At 35.8% G+C, this 19418-nt stretch overlaps 1 protein-coding gene across 1 annotated transcript in view; it reads right to left on the bottom strand.

Moving 5' to 3' along the window:
• The window catches only part of ZDHHC17 (zinc finger DHHC-type palmitoyltransferase 17), a 107603-nt gene that overhangs the window by 16004 nt on the left and 72181 nt on the right, over positions 1–19418 (bottom strand). Inside the window, exons 10-11 of the mRNA XM_044678776.1 lie at positions 15900–16000; positions 7710–7834 (exon numbers count right to left, since the gene is read on the bottom strand). Of these exons, the coding sequence (XP_044534711.1) occupies positions 7710–7834; positions 15900–16000 (226 nt within the window). The remainder of the gene's footprint in view (positions 1–7709; positions 7835–15899; positions 16001–19418) is intronic.

The following is a 19418-nucleotide window of genomic DNA, read 5'->3' on the forward strand; positions in this document are numbered from 1 at the left end:
CTTCAATAGATCAGTGGGAAAAGAATATGAACAATTTCCAAAAGAAGAACTGTAATCTCCATATGAAATAATGCTCCAAATCACTGAAAATTACAGGAAAGCAAATTTAAACAGTTCTGAGGTTCAACTTTATACCCAACAAAATGGTAAAGATGATGAAAAAATCAATGTCAGAGAAGCTGTGGGGAGGAGGCAGGCATACTGATAGCACTTGCTACTGAAGCTGTGAGTTTATCTAAGCATCCTGGAAAATAATTTGGAATTATGGCAGCAAAAGGGCCTAAATTGTTCATACTCTTTGCTCCAATGATCCTTCTAACATGCATACACCCTAAGGTCAAAGAGAAAAGAAAGTATCTATGTTTACCAAAATAGTCATCATAGCACTTTTTTGTGTTAGCAAAAAAGTGGGAACAAAGTGGGTACCTATCAATTGGGGAATAGCTGAACAAACAGTAGTATATCTGAGTACAGTTAGTGGAATATTGCTGTGCCCTGAAGAATTTAGACAAAAATGGGAAGACTTTTATGAACTGATATAGAAAGTAAGGAGAATCAGGAGACCAAATACACACAATGAACACAAAAACATAAATGAAAATAATGAAAAGTAGCTGAACTAGTATTAATTGTAATGACTACTCTTGGCTCAGCAAAGAGGGAGGAGGATCTGGATGTGGAATAATACATGCTTTTGCCTAGCGATGCTATATTGGTTGACCCTGCTTAATTATTTTGTCATATTACAAGGGGGTTGGGGGGGGGGAGGAAGGTTTGTCAATGAATGGGAGGCATGTTAAGAAAGGGAATAATAATGTAGAATGGTAGCTAGAATGATAGATTTGGAGTCAGCTAGACTCAGGTTCAAATCCTGCCTTCTAACTTCCAAAAACACAGTTAAGAACCAAGAATTAACTGCTCTAAATCTCATAAATTTTATTTGAAGTACAACCATTAAACTCCTCATTCAGTGTCCATTTTAGATAAACTGCAGTAAGCTTGCTTTATCTGGTTTCCCATAGTAGATTAGAAGCAAAAGCAAAAACAAAAACAAAACAAAAAAACCTATAAGGCAGGGGAGAAGTATAAATTGCTATAGAATAAATCAACAGCAATAAAATGTGAGAGTTAATCATGAGGAAGAAGGAAAAATATCCATACAAAGCACAAAAATATCCAAAATGCATAACAGACTATGGCCATATAGCCCTATGTGGTTCAGTAGCCTTGAAGGGTATTATTGTATTATACAGCAAAATGCAATACAGATCTGAGTGATTCATAAATAATCATGAAAAGGAAGTAAATAAACTTTTTATAAAATTTGTTTTAAATGTTATGCCTCCTTTGGACTACTCTAGTATTTGTTCTTACATGAGTTTTATATAGAATACTCCCAGGTGTTATCTCTTATCTTGAGGGGCTGTACTTGATCTTACCCAAAAGGCCAATAGTGAGATTTTGCTACTGTAGTAGATATTATATACTAGTAGGATATATGACTATACCTCTCATACTTCTACTTAATCAAAGAGTAGATATTAAGTTAGCTCTTGGTTAAGGAATTTATTTAAGGATGGTACAGTGACAAATGGTCACAAAAAAATCCCCCCAACATATATGGGGTGCACCAGGATGTGACTTTTCAGGGATTTATGTGACTTAAATCTGAACTTCCAATAACACTGACTACCTCAGACCTTGATGGAAACAGCCCACAAGTCTTGGAAATACCAATGCTTCTATTCCCACATTTATATTCATTCAGAGATCTCTGATCTGGCAAGCAATAAATATGATCTGTTTGATTGGAATTCTGAAACAATGTGTGGAGGTAAAATGCTGGCAGAGGGTGCGGAGTACTTTCGTATCAGAACCCTCTTCTTTAAAGTTAAGTTCTGTACAAGTAAAGATTTATTAAAAATTATGCACAGCTACTATACAGAGGAAAAACTCCTATAGAAATGAAGCCTATCAATTAGTCCTGCACATGGTACAGTCATAATTACATAAGACCTAGAAAAGAAAGTTCTTGTCATCATCAATCTTTATGCAGGGGTGTACTTAATAACCTAATGGTGAAAAAATGGGGGGGGGGGCCCACAGCCAAGAGGAAAGAGAGGTGAGAAGAAAGGAGAGAGAAGAAGGGGGATATGTAGTAAGGAAGGAGACAGAAGATGAAAGGTGAGAGACTCCAAATGATCCATGAAGCAGATATAAAAGCTGACATCATGAGCAAATTAAAGGAGCAAATAAAAAATTACCTTTCTGATTTACATTCAAGACCAAATGAGATGACATGGATTTGTAAAAATAAAATGGACGGTTCTGATTACCAAGTTTTTGCACATACAATATCATGCAGTTAAAATTATAAGGAAAGCAGTGAACTGGGGGAAAAATGTGCAGCAAGTTTTTCTGCTAAGGATCTCAATTTCAAGACATTTCTATGAATCAGAATGATTCCCCAATTGATAAAAGGTCAAAAGAAATGAACAGGCAGTTTCCAAAAAAATAAAAATAAAAATAAAAATAAAAGCAATCCTAGCTATCAACAACCATATGAAATTAAAGCAACTCTGAGGTTCTACCTCATACCTGTCACAATGGCAAAGATGACCAAAAAGGAGAGGCTGTAGGAAAACAAGCACATTAATGCACTACTGGTAGAGCTGAAAACTGGACCGGCCATTCTAGACAGTAATCTAAAACTGTGCCTCCCCCCCACCCCCAAAATCACTAAACTTACCACGACTAGGCTCATACCACAAAGGTATCAAAGAAAAGAAAAGGGCCCATATATAAAATAGCATTTCTTTTCACAGCAAAAACCTGGAAATAAAGGGAGTACCCACCTGTAAGCAATGGCTGAACAAATAATCATTTATTAACATAATGGAATAATTGTATGCAATAAGAAATGACAATACAGTTTCAGAGGAAACTGGGAAGACTTTTATGAAATTATGTACAATAAATGTAATTTATTGTATGATTTCTACAATGGCAATACTATAGAGCAAAACAACTTTGAATGACTTTAGAATTCTGATTTGATGACAAATAATGATTCCAAAAGAAGAAAAATGAAGATTACCCACCTTCTGCCCAAAAAGTAATACGACTTAGAATAGAGAGTGACATACATGTATAGATTTTTGGGATATGACCATTATGGGAATTTATTTGCTTGACTAGAGATTTTTATAAGGATTTTATTTTGTTTTATTTTTAATGGGAAAGAGGGGAGAAAATAAATGCTTATTTTAAAAAGGATGAGTGAAGAGGGAAAAAGCAATTAATCAGGTGACTTAAATAATCCACTCTTAAATACAGTAAAAAAGGGGCAGAGGATTTGCAAGGCAGAGTGAGCCAGAATACTGCTTTTATAATTTTGAACTTATAGTCTAGTAAGCTATCTTGCCTATTTTCCATCACTTTCCAAAGAAGAAGTCTTGTCCCTAACTCTTTCCTTCAAGTTCTAGTTTTGAATTTTCTGAAAACTAAATGGTATCTGTTAGGGAAGGCTATATAACTCAGTAAAAAGTTGGAGATTTTTACCTTAATCTTTAATGCCAGTGGCTAGCACGTAGTTTGTGTTAAAGTAATGCTCATTCATTCAATTCATACCGATAGCCCCCATGAGTCTTTTCCAACATTCTTATTCATTTGGAGATCTCTAACTTAGCAAACCCTTAATAAATATTGTTTACTTGTCTGGAATTCTAAATGGGGTGTAGGTAAAATCTGTCAGGGTGAAGGATACTTTTATTTCAGAACCCATATATCTTTTTTTTTCTTTTTTTAAAACCCTTACCTTCCGTCTTAGCATCAATTGTTTCTAAGGCAGAAGAATGGTAAGGGCTAGGAAATAGGAGTTAAGTGACTTGTCCAGGGTCACACTGCTAGGAAGTGTCTGAGGCCAGATTTGAACCTAGGACCTCCTGTCTCTAGGCTTGGCTCTCAAATCCACTGAGTCACCTAGCTGCCCCCTATACCATCTCTTTCAAGTTAACTTTTGCATAAGTAAAATTGTTAAAGAAATGTTTTCCAAATGCTTTTTGCATATGTTGATTATATTCCATTTTCTCTTGGATCTCCTTTTATTTGTAAGATTACTTTTTCCAGTGTCCCATTCTGAGTCATCATTATTCATAAGATGCCCTCTATGGATATAAACCAGCCTCTCTTATGGACCCTTTTCTTTCTCTATATTCTATCCTTGGTGACCTGATCAGATGGCATGGATCAGTTTTATGCTGATGGCTACAAAATCCACATATCCAGCCCCAGCCTCTCTCCTCAGTTTCATTCCCAGTATCACCAATTACCTACTGTACATATGAACTAGAGGTCCCACTGGCATCTGAAACTCAACATGTCCAGAATGAAGCTCATAACTGTCAGAAAAAACAAACTTCCTGGTTTCTTCTAAGGGCACCACTACCTTTCTGGTCATCCATGTTTCACCCTCAACTTTTCTTAACCCCATTTAGCCAATGTGTTGCCAGATTTCGTCATTTCTATATCCAATGAAACTGTCCATGGCACTGTCAAATGATTCAACATCAGAAACTGATATGATTTTTTCAGTGGAAATGATATTAAAGAAGAAGCATTCCCTCGGATTTGCCTCTGTCTCCTAAGGACTTGTGACCTTTCCTTCTGACTTGCTACCGAAACCTTCCATATGTACCATTTCCTTCAGGAGAATGTGAGGTCTTGGAGAACATAGAACATTTCACTTTTCTTTTCATATCCTTAGCACTGAGCACCATGTTCCACACATTATAAAGGCTTACTCAAGGCTTCATTCATTAGTTCATGTATTCATTCACTCCCCTTATCTCCACTCACAGAGAAATATGACCCTAGTTAAGTCTTCATCCAACTCTCCCCCAGACTACCATAATGGCCTCCTTGCTGGTCTCTCGTCATCAAGACTCTCTCCTCTATCTTTCACACACCAAAGTAACCTTTCTCATATACAGGTCACTTCTCTACACAATCAACTCCAGCGTGTCTGTCTATCTCACTTCTAGGTTCAACTAGAAACCCTTCAGTTACAAATTTAAGGTCCTTTATAACGTGGCACCAACCTACATTTCCATATTTATTACATATTATAAATGCACAATACTTATATGCCCAGACAAAGAGACAGAATTTCTCACCACTCCTCACATGTGACACTCCATCTCCTACCTCCATGCTTTTGCTCTATCTCCCATATTTGGAATTCCTCCATTCCTTGCTTCCTCCTTTATGATCTCGAACTTCTTTTTTTTTTTTTTTTTTTTAAAGCCCTTCCATCTTAGAATCAATACTATGTATTGGCTCCAAGGCAGAAGAGTGGTAAGAGCTAGGCAATGGTGGGGGGGGGGGGTAAGTAACTTGCAGAGGGTCACATAGCTAGGAAGTATCTAAGGCCTGATTTGAATCCAGGACCTCCCATCTCCAGGGCTGACTCTCAATCCACTGAGCTACCCAGCTGCCCTCTAATCTCAAACTTCTTGTAAGGATCACAGCAAGGACCACCTTCTACGTGAAACTTTTCCTCACTCTTCTAGTTGTGTTCTGTTCAAAGTCGTTATGTATCTATTTCAGTGTATTCAATATGTCCATGCTGTCTCCCCAAAACAGTTATGTGATCAATCAGCTTAATATCAGGGACTATTTCATTTTGTATTTGTATTTAGCGTTAAGGGACAAAGTAAATACTTCAAAAATCTCTCCTGACTGATTGCATGTGGACTTTGAATAATGTCCAAGAGTAGTCATTGTGCTAATAATGACTTTTTTTATTATAGAATTTTTTTTAAAGAGGAAGATTCTTACATTAACAGAAATTTTGATGAAAATATAAATAGTTAATGGGAGGATTAATTCCACAAAATCAAGAACAGCAATAAGAAAAAATCTTTTAAAAATTTTTTTCTAAATATTAAAATATATATATGTGCATACGTGTGTATATACACAAACACAATGCCAAGGCCTTAACTTTAAGTCATTAACAGTGATTTTAATTCTGGTCTCAATAAAAGGTTTGATCAGATATGAACACTGCTTACCAAAGCATATAAACACACATAATTACTCTGTTTAAATGAACACTATCATAAGTATATAATTAAAAGCAGGTACTCATCTATCGGAGAATGGCTAAACAAATTGTGGTACATGACTATAAAAGAATATTACTCTTCTATAATAAATGATAAATATGAAGAATACAAAGAATCATGAGAAGATTTGTGAGATCTGATACAAAATAAAGTAAGCAGAATTGGAAAAATATTTGCGATGTTAACAATGTAAATAAAAAGAACAAAAGCAATATAAAATGGATACTGTGTAATTTTAATGATCCAGCACAGTTCCAAAGAGAGGAGCAAATGTGCCCCTTCTTTCTTTGCAGAGTGGAGGGTTATTAGTGTAGAACAGTACATATATTATTTGTTCCAACTGATGTACTGGTAACTTTTACTGAGCTTTTCTCTTTTTTTCTAATTTTTTGCTATAGAAGAAAGCCCTCTGAGGAGATGAAAGTGGGAGAATATATTTGGAAGCTGATGCACAAACAAAAGATATCAATAATTAGATATCAATAATTTTAAACCCAGAAAAAAGCATACATTATTTCTGTTTAATGTGCAATATTTTATGATACAGTTGTCTTTCATCATACTTTCACACTGGCTATAAATATTAACCAGAATCTGGTGGTTAAACTACATATAATCTTAAGAAGTAACTGTGGTATCTAATTTTTTTTTTTTTTATCCTGGGACTCCATTCTAGGAGCATAGGGCCACAACCAGTAGGCAATGGGTCACACAGTTGCTCAGGGTCACCCAGCTGGGAAGTGTCTGAGCCCGGGTTTGAACCTAGGACCTTTCGTCTCTAGGCCTGGCTCTCAATCCACTGAGCTAGCCCAGCTGCCCCTACTTTAGGTTGCAGTTTCTTTAGCAGATGTAGTTTTTACAGGGTGGAGTTGCTAGCCCCACGCCCAACCCTCCTCCTTTTTCATCCGGGCTAGGGACCGTCCTTGGCCCAGGAGTGGTAAGGGTGGGCAATAGGGGTCAAGTGACTTGCCCAAGGTCACACAGCTGGAAGTGTCCGAGGCCGGACTTGAACCTAGGACCTCCAGTCTCTAGGCCTGGCTCTCAATCCACTGAGCCACCCAGCTGCCCCATGGTGATGGAATATTATTGTGCTGAAAGGAATAATGAACTAGAGGAATTCCATGTGAACGAGAAAGAACTCCAGGAATTGATGTAGAGTGAAAGGAGCAGAACCAAGAGAACATTGTACACAGAGACCAATACACTGTGGTACAATAAAATGTAATGGACTTTTCTACTAGCAACGATGCAATGACCCCAGGACAATTCTGAGGGACTTATCAGAAAGAACACTATCCACATCCAGAGAAAGAATTGTGGGAGCAGAAATGCAGAAGAAAAATATATAATCAATGACGTAGTTTGATGGGGATATGATTAGGTTTTGATGTTAAAGGATCACTCTAAAGCAAATATGAATAACATAGAAATAGGTTTTGAACAATGGTACATGTATAACCCAGTGGAATTGCTTGTCAGCTTAGGGAGGGGAAAGAGAGATCATGAATCATGTGACGATGGAAAAATATTCTAAATAAAATTTTTTTTAAAAAAAGAAGTAATTGGTTTATTTCCTATTACCTTTTTCTTCTGTTCTTCCGTTGCTTTAATAATTCCTGGGTCTGATTTCCAAGATTTTCCAAAATTGTAGAAAAGTGCAACACTATTGGCAAGGAATGGAAGGTGAATGAATAAAAAGTTGAGATGTGCTTAAAGTTAAGGAATCTAAAGAAATAGACATTAAGAGTTCTTTTTTCCTGTTGAAGGATTCCATTTTTAACAATCTATAAAATCAAAGAGAAAAATTATCACCATAACCTTGCAACTTGAAAATTACAATATAATATTATAAAGGATAAAATGAATCTGTATCTCAAATATTTGATAAATTCTCAAGTAAACTGTAACGAGTAAGCTGATTCTTTTCACCAATTTGAATATGCGTATTATGTAAAAAAAATATAGAAGTAAACCAAATGGTTTCTTAACTTTCAATGACTATATTTTGTCATGAAGCAGCTAGATAGCACAGTGAGTTGTCAGAAGGCTGAACCTAGAGTTAAGAAGATCTATATTCAAATTCAGCCTCATACCCTTACAATGCTGTATGATACAACCTCTTATCTATTTCCACATCTATAAAAGAGATAATAATAGTTTCTACCTCCCAAGGTGCTATGAAGATAAAAACAAAGTGCATTGCAAATCCTAAGGAACCATACAAATGCCAGTTATTGCTATTATTAAGTTCTAAAAATAACAATAGCATTCATATAATTGCAATTTAAAATAACCAAAATTATATTCAACAAGTCTTGAAAAATTTTCCTAAATGAAGTGGCCTAAAAAGTTTAATAGGGAGGTACAGAAGAAGTCCTCTAGCAGCCGTCAGATATTCTTACCAGGTCATAATCCCTCTTCTTATGTGCTCACATCTAAGATGCATATTTAGCTTTCATTTTTTATTAGAAATATCCATTATCTTAAAAGATAATATTTTAATGTTCACTAATATTTACAAAATCTTATTTTTACCCAAAATATATAAGATATTTATGCATCATTTTATTATGTTATATATTATACATCATTATGTATTATTATATACTTTTTAAAAACTTATCCATTCTGGGGCAGCTGGGTAGCTCAGTGGATTGAGAGTCAGGCCTAGAGATGGGAGGTCCTAGGTTCAAATTCGGCCCTCAGACATTTCCCAGCTGTGTGACCCTGGGCAAGTCACTTGACCCCTGTTGCCCACCCTTACCACTTTTCCACCAAGGAGCCAATACACAGAAGTTAAGAGTTTAAAAAAAAAAAAACTTAATCATTCAAAAATTTTTTAAAGAAGAAAGTATGAATATTGGGCTTTACAACTTAACTGGTTGAACATATTCAGATGGGAGCAAAATAATACTGCCAGAGAATTAACACATTATTGAAGCCCTAAACAGCTGGAATATTCATTAGAACCATTTCTAAGCTTTTTACATGGGCAGCAGTATTACATAAGATTTTTGCTCTCAATTTTGTAGTTAGGCATTTTTATGTGTAGATACTCTTCCATATTTCTAATGACATGTTAAGTGGGAAATAAAGCTGTTTTGGGGATAAAAGTTTCAGTTAAGAACTATATGGCATTCAGTTGGTACAAGTTAAAATATTGTTTCTGGATGAAAATCAGTAACTCAAAAGGGAAAGTATTTAAAAATTAGTATGAATCTAACTTATTTATACCAGTTTCCTTATGTGGTTTCCCCAAAGGTATCAAGAAAAATGTTTTAAAAATTGTGGGTAGGTCTATGCTTATGATATCATTAGTGTAGGGGAACTTAATAGTATGGATACTCTCTCAATCGATTCATATTAGCAACTGATTTGTAAATTAAAGCCTTAGAATTGTCCAGGGAATTGAGAGTAGCCAGAATGACATAAATGAGATAGAGGTAGGACAAAGCCAGCTATCTATATATTATAGATAGCACTGTCTCTCTTACACAAATATTAAATAGCAGTAACTGACATTCATATAAAGCTTTATGGTTTATGAAATACTTTTCTAACACCAGTCTGTTAAGAACATGTACAAGTATAATTAATTTGATTTTGCCAATGAAAAATCTAAGACAGAGATCAAGTCATTTGTCCCAAGCCATTTAGATATTTAATAGTAGGCCTAGGGTCTCAACCTGGGCCTTGTGATTCACAATCCAATGTCTCAAAGATTACAACACAACTGCCACTAATAATTCATCCAAATGGATTTACAGTCACATATTTATGAACATGAAGAGGTGGACAAACTGAACCTCATCTATGAATGTAAATTATATGGATTTGAGTTTATTTCTTTAAAACAGTTACCTTTTTGTAAATGCATAGCTTATAAGTAGATTTGATTGTCACTGTGATAAAATGAGATTGTTTGGTAAATTAATATACAAGGTAGTGATGGTTGGTGGTATGAAAATTAAGTCAATTGTAGTACAGAGCAGGAGATGATTTCATAAAACTGTGAAATTGATTATAAAAATCTTTTTTAAAAAAGAGGCAAAAGATTTGATTTCTCAAGGTCCCTTTCAGGTCTAACGACTCATAAATCTAGGAAGAATATGGCAAAAAAGCCATATCATCATATTTGGTGTAATCTGTGGTGGTCTGATTACTCTTGTGGTTCTAATTTGTATGGGGAAAGTGGAAAAAGCAATAAAAAAGAAGATGCAAAAGAAATAACCTAAGGGCAATAGCTTCCCTTTTCTCTTTCCATAGTCTAAAGCCTTAACACAAATTTCATACCACTTTACAATTTGTTCCTTCTGTAGGTTATTTGAAAGTTCTTCTCTACATTCCTTATGTATGCCCTATGTGTGTCTCCTCCTATGGTTTCCTCAGACGACTTTAAAACTAGGTCACAACTAGTACAAATAACAAATCCCATGAAAAGGTCACATATATTCAGATTCACACCATTTGAAGTTAGAGTTGCGTAAAATATAACAACTGGTTCTAACTGAATGGAATTCATATAATACAACCATTTCGGGAGATCTATCATTCTCATTAATGAACAGGCTATCCTAGGTAACAACTTCACAATGGTCAATATATGAGGCATGAAGGCTGGAGAAGCCACTATTTTAGAATAAAGCAGTTCAATGGAACTCTTCTATTTTTACTATAGGGATCTATAATTTAAAGCTCTGTTAATGGTGTGAAACTGTTGGATTCCCTTCCAAGATCAGCAAACACATATTCAAATGTTAAAAACTACAGATTTTCTAAACCTAGATAGAGTCGATTATATCCACAGAGTTGACAAAAATTTGGTAAGCATAAATTAACAATGTATTTATTTAACACCCTAATTTGATGCTCTGAGTTAATTTTTTTAAACCCTAAAAAATAAAAATTTGTGACATAACAGTAAAATAACTATATATTTTCATTAGGACACTGCAATCTACAAAATGTGTAAAACTCATTAAGAGAATCTGGAAACAATAACCTAAACTGATCTGCAACATCATTTATTTGAGGGGGAAATTTTTTTTGCCCAAGAATATTAAGTCCTTTAAAGTTCAAACCATTTATATTTTATCTAAAATTGGAATATCTGAATTTTCTCATCTATTTGGCTAACTAGTATATAATCCTTGCCAATCAAAATGACTACAGAAACATTAGGACCAACCAGTATAAATTTTAAAGCATACCTCTTTATATTAAACAAACCAAAAACATACTGTAATGCAAAAGATGCAAGAGAGGCTTTTGTTCTTGCAAGGGGCCAACTGAAAACTTCTGGCAGTTAGAAGCCTTAGAATTCTGTGAGGAGTCAATTGGTTCCTAAGGCTTGAACAGAGTGGAAGGACCAACTAGAGCTCTCCTTTGGCTTTCGGTTTTTGCTTTTGGCTTGTGCTTTGTCTCTGGACAATTTGAACCTAGCTAATTTCTCTGGACCTCTCCCTGACCTTCTCCATATTATTTCCCTGTTTTCCTTGCCTGTTTTCCTGGGGCTCTCTGGGAGGCAGAGACAAACTTTTGGGTTTTAGTGAATAGACTTTGTGGGTTTAGTTTCCCCAATAGGCAAGTAGAACATCCTTGAATTCAAGCTATCCCCTTAGTATACCCTCTACTTTAAAAGCAGCCAAATTTTCCCTGGCTGAGAGAAGCAGGTCCTCTCTCAGTCTAACCCATTTCTGTGACCCTCCCCCATCTTGCGTTTCTCCCTAGCGGCTGTCAGAAACCCCAAACCCCTCTCCTTCCTGACCAACCCTGAACATTAATAAATCCCTTTGTTACCTAATCAAACTCTGGAGAATCATTGTGTTGAAGAATTAGGCATGGGTTGAAGGGGAAGGAATCATTCTCTTTATTTCCTGAGGGAAACTGGAGGCATCCATCTTGGGAGTGTGGAAAAAATGGAGGCACCCAGGATGTTAAAATATAATCTAAATGGTTGTGGGTACACACACTGGGTTGAAGGAGAGACTGGACCAAGATAGGGAGATCAGAGTAAACAACTAAGCTGCTGATAATTGACAAGAATGTCACCAACTGTCACCAGCTCACCATGAGGCCAGAGTCTTAGAAACCAGCAGGCAAGGTAAAAGGTTTTAACAGGTTTAATTATGCTCAACTAAAAGGTGGGATAGGGGATTCTACTCTAAAACCTAATGGGCAAAACCACAGGGCAAGAGGAGGACTTCTCTACTCTAATCTTAGTGATCTAGCAGGCAGAACCCAAAGGAGCAGTAATGGAGTCTCTGGGAGGCTACATCAAACCTGGTTCCAATCAGGGTTTGACCAGCACAGCTAAGGGCTGAGGGTGGCTTTGGGGTTCTCACTGTAATCCACCGATAATCACAGGATGTCAAAAGCCAAGGTGGTCCAAGGTATCCAAAGAGAAGGTGTGCTTGAGACACTGTCCACCAGATCCCAAACTCCTCCTCCCCTTGGTGCTGCTCTGTAGGTCTTGTCCTCTTTGTCAGAAACCACCACCACTCAGGATCCCAGGGAAATCAGGATGCAGGCCAAGATCTCCCAGGGCTAGCAACAGTTTATGCCAACCACTAATGGAGTCTCTCCCAGGGCACCAGCACCTACTTCCTGCTCCTTCATTCCATCTTGGAATGCTCCAGTCCTTCCTGCTAGGTACATCCTTAATACTTAATTAATTACTACCTAATCTTCCTCACAACAGTTGAAAGTAGTTGCCCAAAGTTTCCTCCTGAATCCCTTCAGTTTCACTGACAGGGAGGAGACTTGTGATTCCTCCTTTGAGGACTTGAGAAACAGACAAGAAAGTCCTCAAGGCAGATTCTTCTGTCTGGCCCTATTCCTTGTGTCTGTAGAAGTACCCTTCCTGCCTGGAAGGGTTCAGCCTACTACCCCCAGTATCCTCTGTCTCTAACTTGGGTGTCTAGTCTGTGTCAGCTGCCTCTCCTGAACACCTCACCCTGTACCCTTACCATCCTAATACCGCCTTATCCATTCCTCCCTAGACTCAGCCATCCCTTTCATTCCTCTCCTTATCACATCAATCACCTTTACCCCTCTGTCACTCAGCAAGGGAAGGAGAGCACCTCCCAACTTTAGTGTCTCCCCCCTTTTTATCCATCACATTAATATATCAACAACCATACAAATAAAATATTAATTTATCAAGATTTATTAGTATGAAATTTTAATTTTAACTCATAAAAAAGCAAGATTATTGTTTTGTAGCCAAATCAGCTCAATTTCTTGGACCCAGATCTTCTTCCTAACTATCCAACTTCTCTATATTTCATTTTTAGTATTTTTTCTCCAAAAAAGGAGAGGTCTACTTAAGTACTACTACTATTATTAATAATAACATTCATGCAATGCCTAGTATATGCACAAGCACTTTACAAATATTATGTCATTTTATCCTCACAAACCCAGGGAGGTAGGTACTCTTATTATCTCCATTTTACAGATTAAGAAACTGAGAGAGAGGTTAAGCGACTTGTCCAGGATCACACTGCTAGTAAATGTCTATGGGCATATTTGAACTTAGGTCTTCCTGACTCCAGGCTCAGAGTTCTAGGCACTATGGCATGTCTAGGTGCCATTATTCAACAATCTAAAAAATATTTCATAACGGAAAAGGTAAATTTTTGCCTGGAATTACATTTTTATTATTTGCTGATTTAACAGTATAATTCCTCTTCTTCTGTTAGGGAAGAAAAGTAATTCATTCACAAGACAACAAAAAATTATTTTAGGAGATATGAACTTTACCCCTTTCAGTAAAAAATTTAATGTCCAATTTAGGTAACAGAACGTTCTGTTGCTATGAAATAACTCTAGTCTACTAAAGTTAACTTCAGAGGTCAGGCCATTACTTTAAAAAGGAAATTTTAAGTGGATGAGGTAATGAAAATAAGCATATCTGTTTTAGTCATTCCAAATGTTTCAGTTAAGACAATTCTAATGTCTAATGAATCCTTGAGGGGCAGTTTTTATGTCCAAGTATAATATATGGCCGGAATGAGGTAGTGAAACTGCCACATATAGGAATTTCACCAGGTTATCACCTTACTTACACTACAAAAGCAAAAAGGAATACTGTGCTTTGCTGAATCTAAGTATATAAAGCTGTGTAAATAGAAGAATTCTAAGCTCTTGCACCAATTCTTTGCTTCATGCCTCAAAAACAAAATGAATACAGTTCCCCAAGCCCAAATAAAATGAGTGGGCATTTTGCCAAAAGATTACATCAAAGTAACTATTTCACACACAGAGAGAATTTGATGACAATTAAATAATGTTTGTAATAGGTATGAATGTCACTATAACTCTATATACTCTATAACTATGCCATTAGGGAATTGCTTAAGGCAGTAATGGGCAAACTACGGCCTGGATCTGTCCCACAATGTATTTTATACTGGATGAGGTGGTTTATGTCTGTAATCTCTGAACTTTGGAGATCACAGGTGCACTAATTCTGGCTCCAACATGGTAATCTTTGGGAACAATGGGTCAGAAATCCAGAATGTCAAAGATTCAGTGTTGTTTCACTGGTGGGACTGAGCACAAGAGTGGCAAGCTCTGGTTCAAAAAACAAGCAACAATAACAACAGACCCAATCCCTAATTAGTCAAGATACAAATAACCTATCAGGCATCTGGGTTAGCTATTCTGTCCTCTACCCAAAGTAGATAAGGAAGAGAAAAGTTGTGACCCCGTTTTTCACTGAACCAGAATTAGCTACCTTCCTTAATTTAACAGACAAGCACCATCTTTTTTGCCCTTTTCTCATTTTCGTGAAAATAAGAGGTATAAAGAAAACTAAAGCCCAAATGACTTCACTGATTACTGTATTAAGAATTTAATAATCCCAGATTTTTTTTAAACTAAATTCAAAGCATTATCTCCTCCAAGAAGTTTTTCCTAGTCCCCCTATCTGCTACGGCCTTCCCCTCTAAGACTATCTTATTTATTTATTTATCTTGCATGTACTCATTTATGTTTGTTGTCTCTGCCATTAGCATGTAAGTTTTTTGAGGACAAGAACTGTTTTTGCTTTTGCATGATTTGGTTTTGCATGATATTAGCATGATTTCGCATAATGCCTGGCATATAATATTTAATGAATGTTGATTATTATATAAGCTTATAATTAAATTTAAGCTAACATAATTAAAGTAAAGCATATAGATGCCTTTCATAAAGCAGCTCTGGGTCATGTCATAAAACTAAAGGCAGATTTGACCATTTTTTGAGCAAATAAAAAGGTCTAATCAGAAGCAGCATGATGTGGAAGACAGAAGGTCACTCTTGGAATGAGGAAGAACTGGGCTTAAAGTTGGCTTCTAACACATTTTAATTGTGATCAAGGCCAAGTCACTTCTTTTCTCACTTCCCCCAGAAATGTTCTTACAAAAAAATAGCTAGACATAAGCAGGTATGGAGTATTTGCACACAGAAGACTTTTCAACACAGGTTTAAACCCAAAAGGGGAGGGAAACAAGCATAACATACAAATCATTAAGTTTCCATTCTCTAGAAGATAAATGTAATAAAACTTCTTGTTAAAATAATAAAATTGTGCTTTTAAAATACCTTTAAACAAAATAAAGTCATTAGGAATTTAAAAGTTGTTTAAAATAACAATTTATGGACATATTTCCACCTATTTTTCCTGATAAATTGTTGTGACATTCCATTAATTAAATTTTAATTCTATTACTAATTAACTACTAAAAAGTACTGATGCTATAACCTTTTTGACAAAAAGGATATCATTCCAAAACCAGAAGAACCACGTTACATACATCCAGAATTTGGTTGCCAAATATATTCCAAGGGGCAATGCACTGTGCATTGAATGATCAAAAAATGATCTGCAAGACACAAATTTTATTTAGTTTAAACTTAATATCCCATTGTAATTTACTTATCTTTCAATAAAAGATGAAAATTAGACACACTTGATATACAATCCATCTAACCAAAATCCAAATAACTAGGAGTTTTAGAATAGTAATATACAACTATTCTTGCTTTAATAGTACCTCACTGTAGCATGCAAATGACTCTTGGTTCTAGATTATGGAAGGGTTTTATTATAATCCCCAAGACCAGCCTAGCTAAATTTAAACAGGCTCATCACTAGGTTGGTCACAAAATGATTAATTTTTTCAGTCAACACAACTTGAAAAGACCATTTGCTAAATTATAAAGTAGCTATGATGAAGAGAAAACCAATAGCAATGAAACTACAAATCCTTGAAGTATAACATGCAATGATAAATGATATTCAAAATGACAATGCCATTTTATTACAAGGTCCTATGGAACCATCTGTTCCAAAGAGATTTAATATTTTAATTGCCTTTTAATTCTAAGAAAATTGATGCTGTACAACATATAAAATTATATTCCTTCAACTATAATAGTCAAACCAAAATACCAGATTTCAAAATCACTCTAGATAAAAAGTTTACTCTCTATGTGCAAAATTGATACACCATTTATTCACCAAATATCTGTGTACAAACCATAACAAAAACACACACTTCATTTTCCCCTACAGGTATAAAAGCAACTCCCAGTCTCTACTCTGTGAGAGATTTTTCCCTCTGAATAATGTTAGGATTTAGGTATATAATTTCAAGTGGAATAAATCAGCTGTATACACATTTACTAAATACATCTAAAATTGACTCAAATTAATGTAACATTTTAATAAATATATATTAGGATCACAGGACTATAGATTTAAAGCTTAGAAGGGAGCACCTTAAGAGGTCACCAAAATTCAATCCACTTTATTTTATAGCTTTAGAAACTGAGTCCCAGGTAGGTAAAGTGATTTGCCCAAAGCCAGACAGTTATAAGTGAGCAGAGCCAGGCTTCAAATCCCAATTCTCTGACTTCAAATTTAGTACACTATACTAAAGACTTTAAAAAAAACTCATGAACACTAATTTTTCTTTCTTTCTTTTTTTTTTTTAAACCCTTGTACTTCAGTGTATTGTCTCATAGGTGGAAGATTGGTAAGGGTGGGCAATGGGGGTCAAGTGACTTGCCCAGGGTCACACAGCTGGGAAGTGTCTGAGGCCGGATTTGAACCTAGGACCTCCCGTTTCTAGGCCCGACTCTCACTCCACTGAGCTACCCAGTTGCCCTTTTTTTTTTTTTTTTTTAAAAACCATTACCTTGTCTTAGAATCAATACTAAGTATGAGTTCCAAGGCAGAACAGTAAGGGCAGGGCAATAAGGTTAAGTAACTTGCCTAAGGTCACATAGCTGGGAAATTCCTGAGGCCAGATTTACACCCCAGACCTCTTGCTTGACTCTCTATCCACTAAACCACTTAGTTGCCCCCTTAGTATCAATTCTATGACAAAAGAACTGTAAAGGCTAGGCAATTGGCTAAGTAATTTGTCCACAGTCATAGAGCTAGGAAGTATCTGAAGCCAGATTTGAATCCAGGTCCTCCCAACTCCATGCCTGACACTGTATCTATTGTGTTCCCTAGATGCTTAACTAAAAAAACTAATTTTTCATATTAATATTCAACTTAAGTTATTTTTCCTTCTCAAATATATTATCATTTAATGAAACAATGATAGCTTCTTGTATGAAGGAGGTAAAGACCGATTTGTACACATGACCACAAAAAGTTAAGGTGTATTCAAAGATATTTTTAAAAAGTGAGCTTTTAATTTAAAATTAATTCCTAATCAATGTTTAATGACATCTGCTTTGCCTATGTTAGTAGTACTGTCCCAAGTAAAAATAAAGTAGATTTATTTATTATAACCTTCCACCCTGGAATCAATACTGTGTATCAGCTCCAAAGCAGAAGATTGGTAAGGGCTAAGGCAACAGGGGTTAAGTGACTGGCCCAGAATCACACAACTATGAAGCATCTGAAGCCAGATTTGAACCCAGGATCTCCCATCTCTACACATGGCTCTCAATCCACTCAGCTACCTAGCTGTCCCCAATCAAGCAGATTTTTAAAAATCAAGTAGGTCAGCAAACTTGATGGCATAATGCAATGAGAACAAAGTCTGGTGTAAAATCAAGAAAACCACAGTTCAAATCTTATTTCAAAACCCTGCTAACTGTATAACCCCAGGCAAAACACAAAACACCTGCCTCAGTTTCCTTACTCTTCAAATTGTTTTAAGGATTGAATGAGACAATAATCTGTAAAGGGCTTTGCAAACCTTAAAGTGCTGTACAAATCCTAGCTCCTATTGTAATTATTGTTGTCATTGTTATTGTTATGGTTAGCCTTAGGTGCCAGCCCTCTAATCATATTCTTCCTTGTGCATGAACTAAGCAAAGACTGGGGGGCCCTGTCATAATATCTTTTTCTCAACTACTGTAACTGTTACCATTACAGTTTATTTTGGTTAGTTTTCTCTATTTAAAATTCAAAGAACAATCCTGCTCCTAAAACCCCAAATATCATTGAGGGCTAATAAAGTAATAAATTATTAACCAGCATTTACACCTAAAATAATTTCAATCTCTACTAGATAATTTTCTCCTTAAATTCTAGCAAAGTACTGAAGGGAATTTTTCTAGAAGGAAGTAGAAAACAAGACATAGGCACTGAAGTAAAGACTTGGGTGGGATACAAAAGCGAAGGGCTGATAGACAATGGGCACCTGAGAAGAATACATTTGAGCCCCTTTGTTAGAGAGGGCAGAAGAAGGGGAAAGCAGAGAGGGAAGCAGGACAATAGGGAAGAGAAACTTGGCTGCTTTCACCATTTTGCCTAGAGCCAAATCTTTCATCAGTTTTGTTTTCCCATTCAAACCATGACTGCAGAACCTGGTACCAAAAGGCAAAAATGACACCATTTTAAGCTCTTAAAGGACATATGATTTATTTATGAAGAATAAAATATTTATTATACAAATGGATAACAAATTATTTTGTACTATCACTACCTATTTAAAAAAGGCTACACCCTTTAAACTCTTCTCAACTGAAATATTCCAAATCTTATACATATCTGTATATGTAAAGTTATGTGGGTATAAAGATACACACACACACACACACACACACATATATATATACTGACTGCAAAGTGTGTGCTTTTATATGTATACCAGTGTGCAACACACAGTGTATATGTATTACGTATCAGTGCACATATATTTATCTATATGTATTATACATCCATGTATGTATACATATACGTCAAATATGAATGATGGTCTTCTCACTCAATTGTCAACAACTGTTTTGTTAATACTGTAAGACTGCAGAAATTACAACAATGAGATCACAGAT

This window comes from Gracilinanus agilis, chromosome 5 (genome assembly GCF_016433145.1).
Source record: "Gracilinanus agilis isolate LMUSP501 chromosome 5, AgileGrace, whole genome shotgun sequence".
In the NCBI taxonomy this organism is placed as follows: Eukaryota; Metazoa; Chordata; class Mammalia; order Didelphimorphia; family Didelphidae; genus Gracilinanus; species Gracilinanus agilis.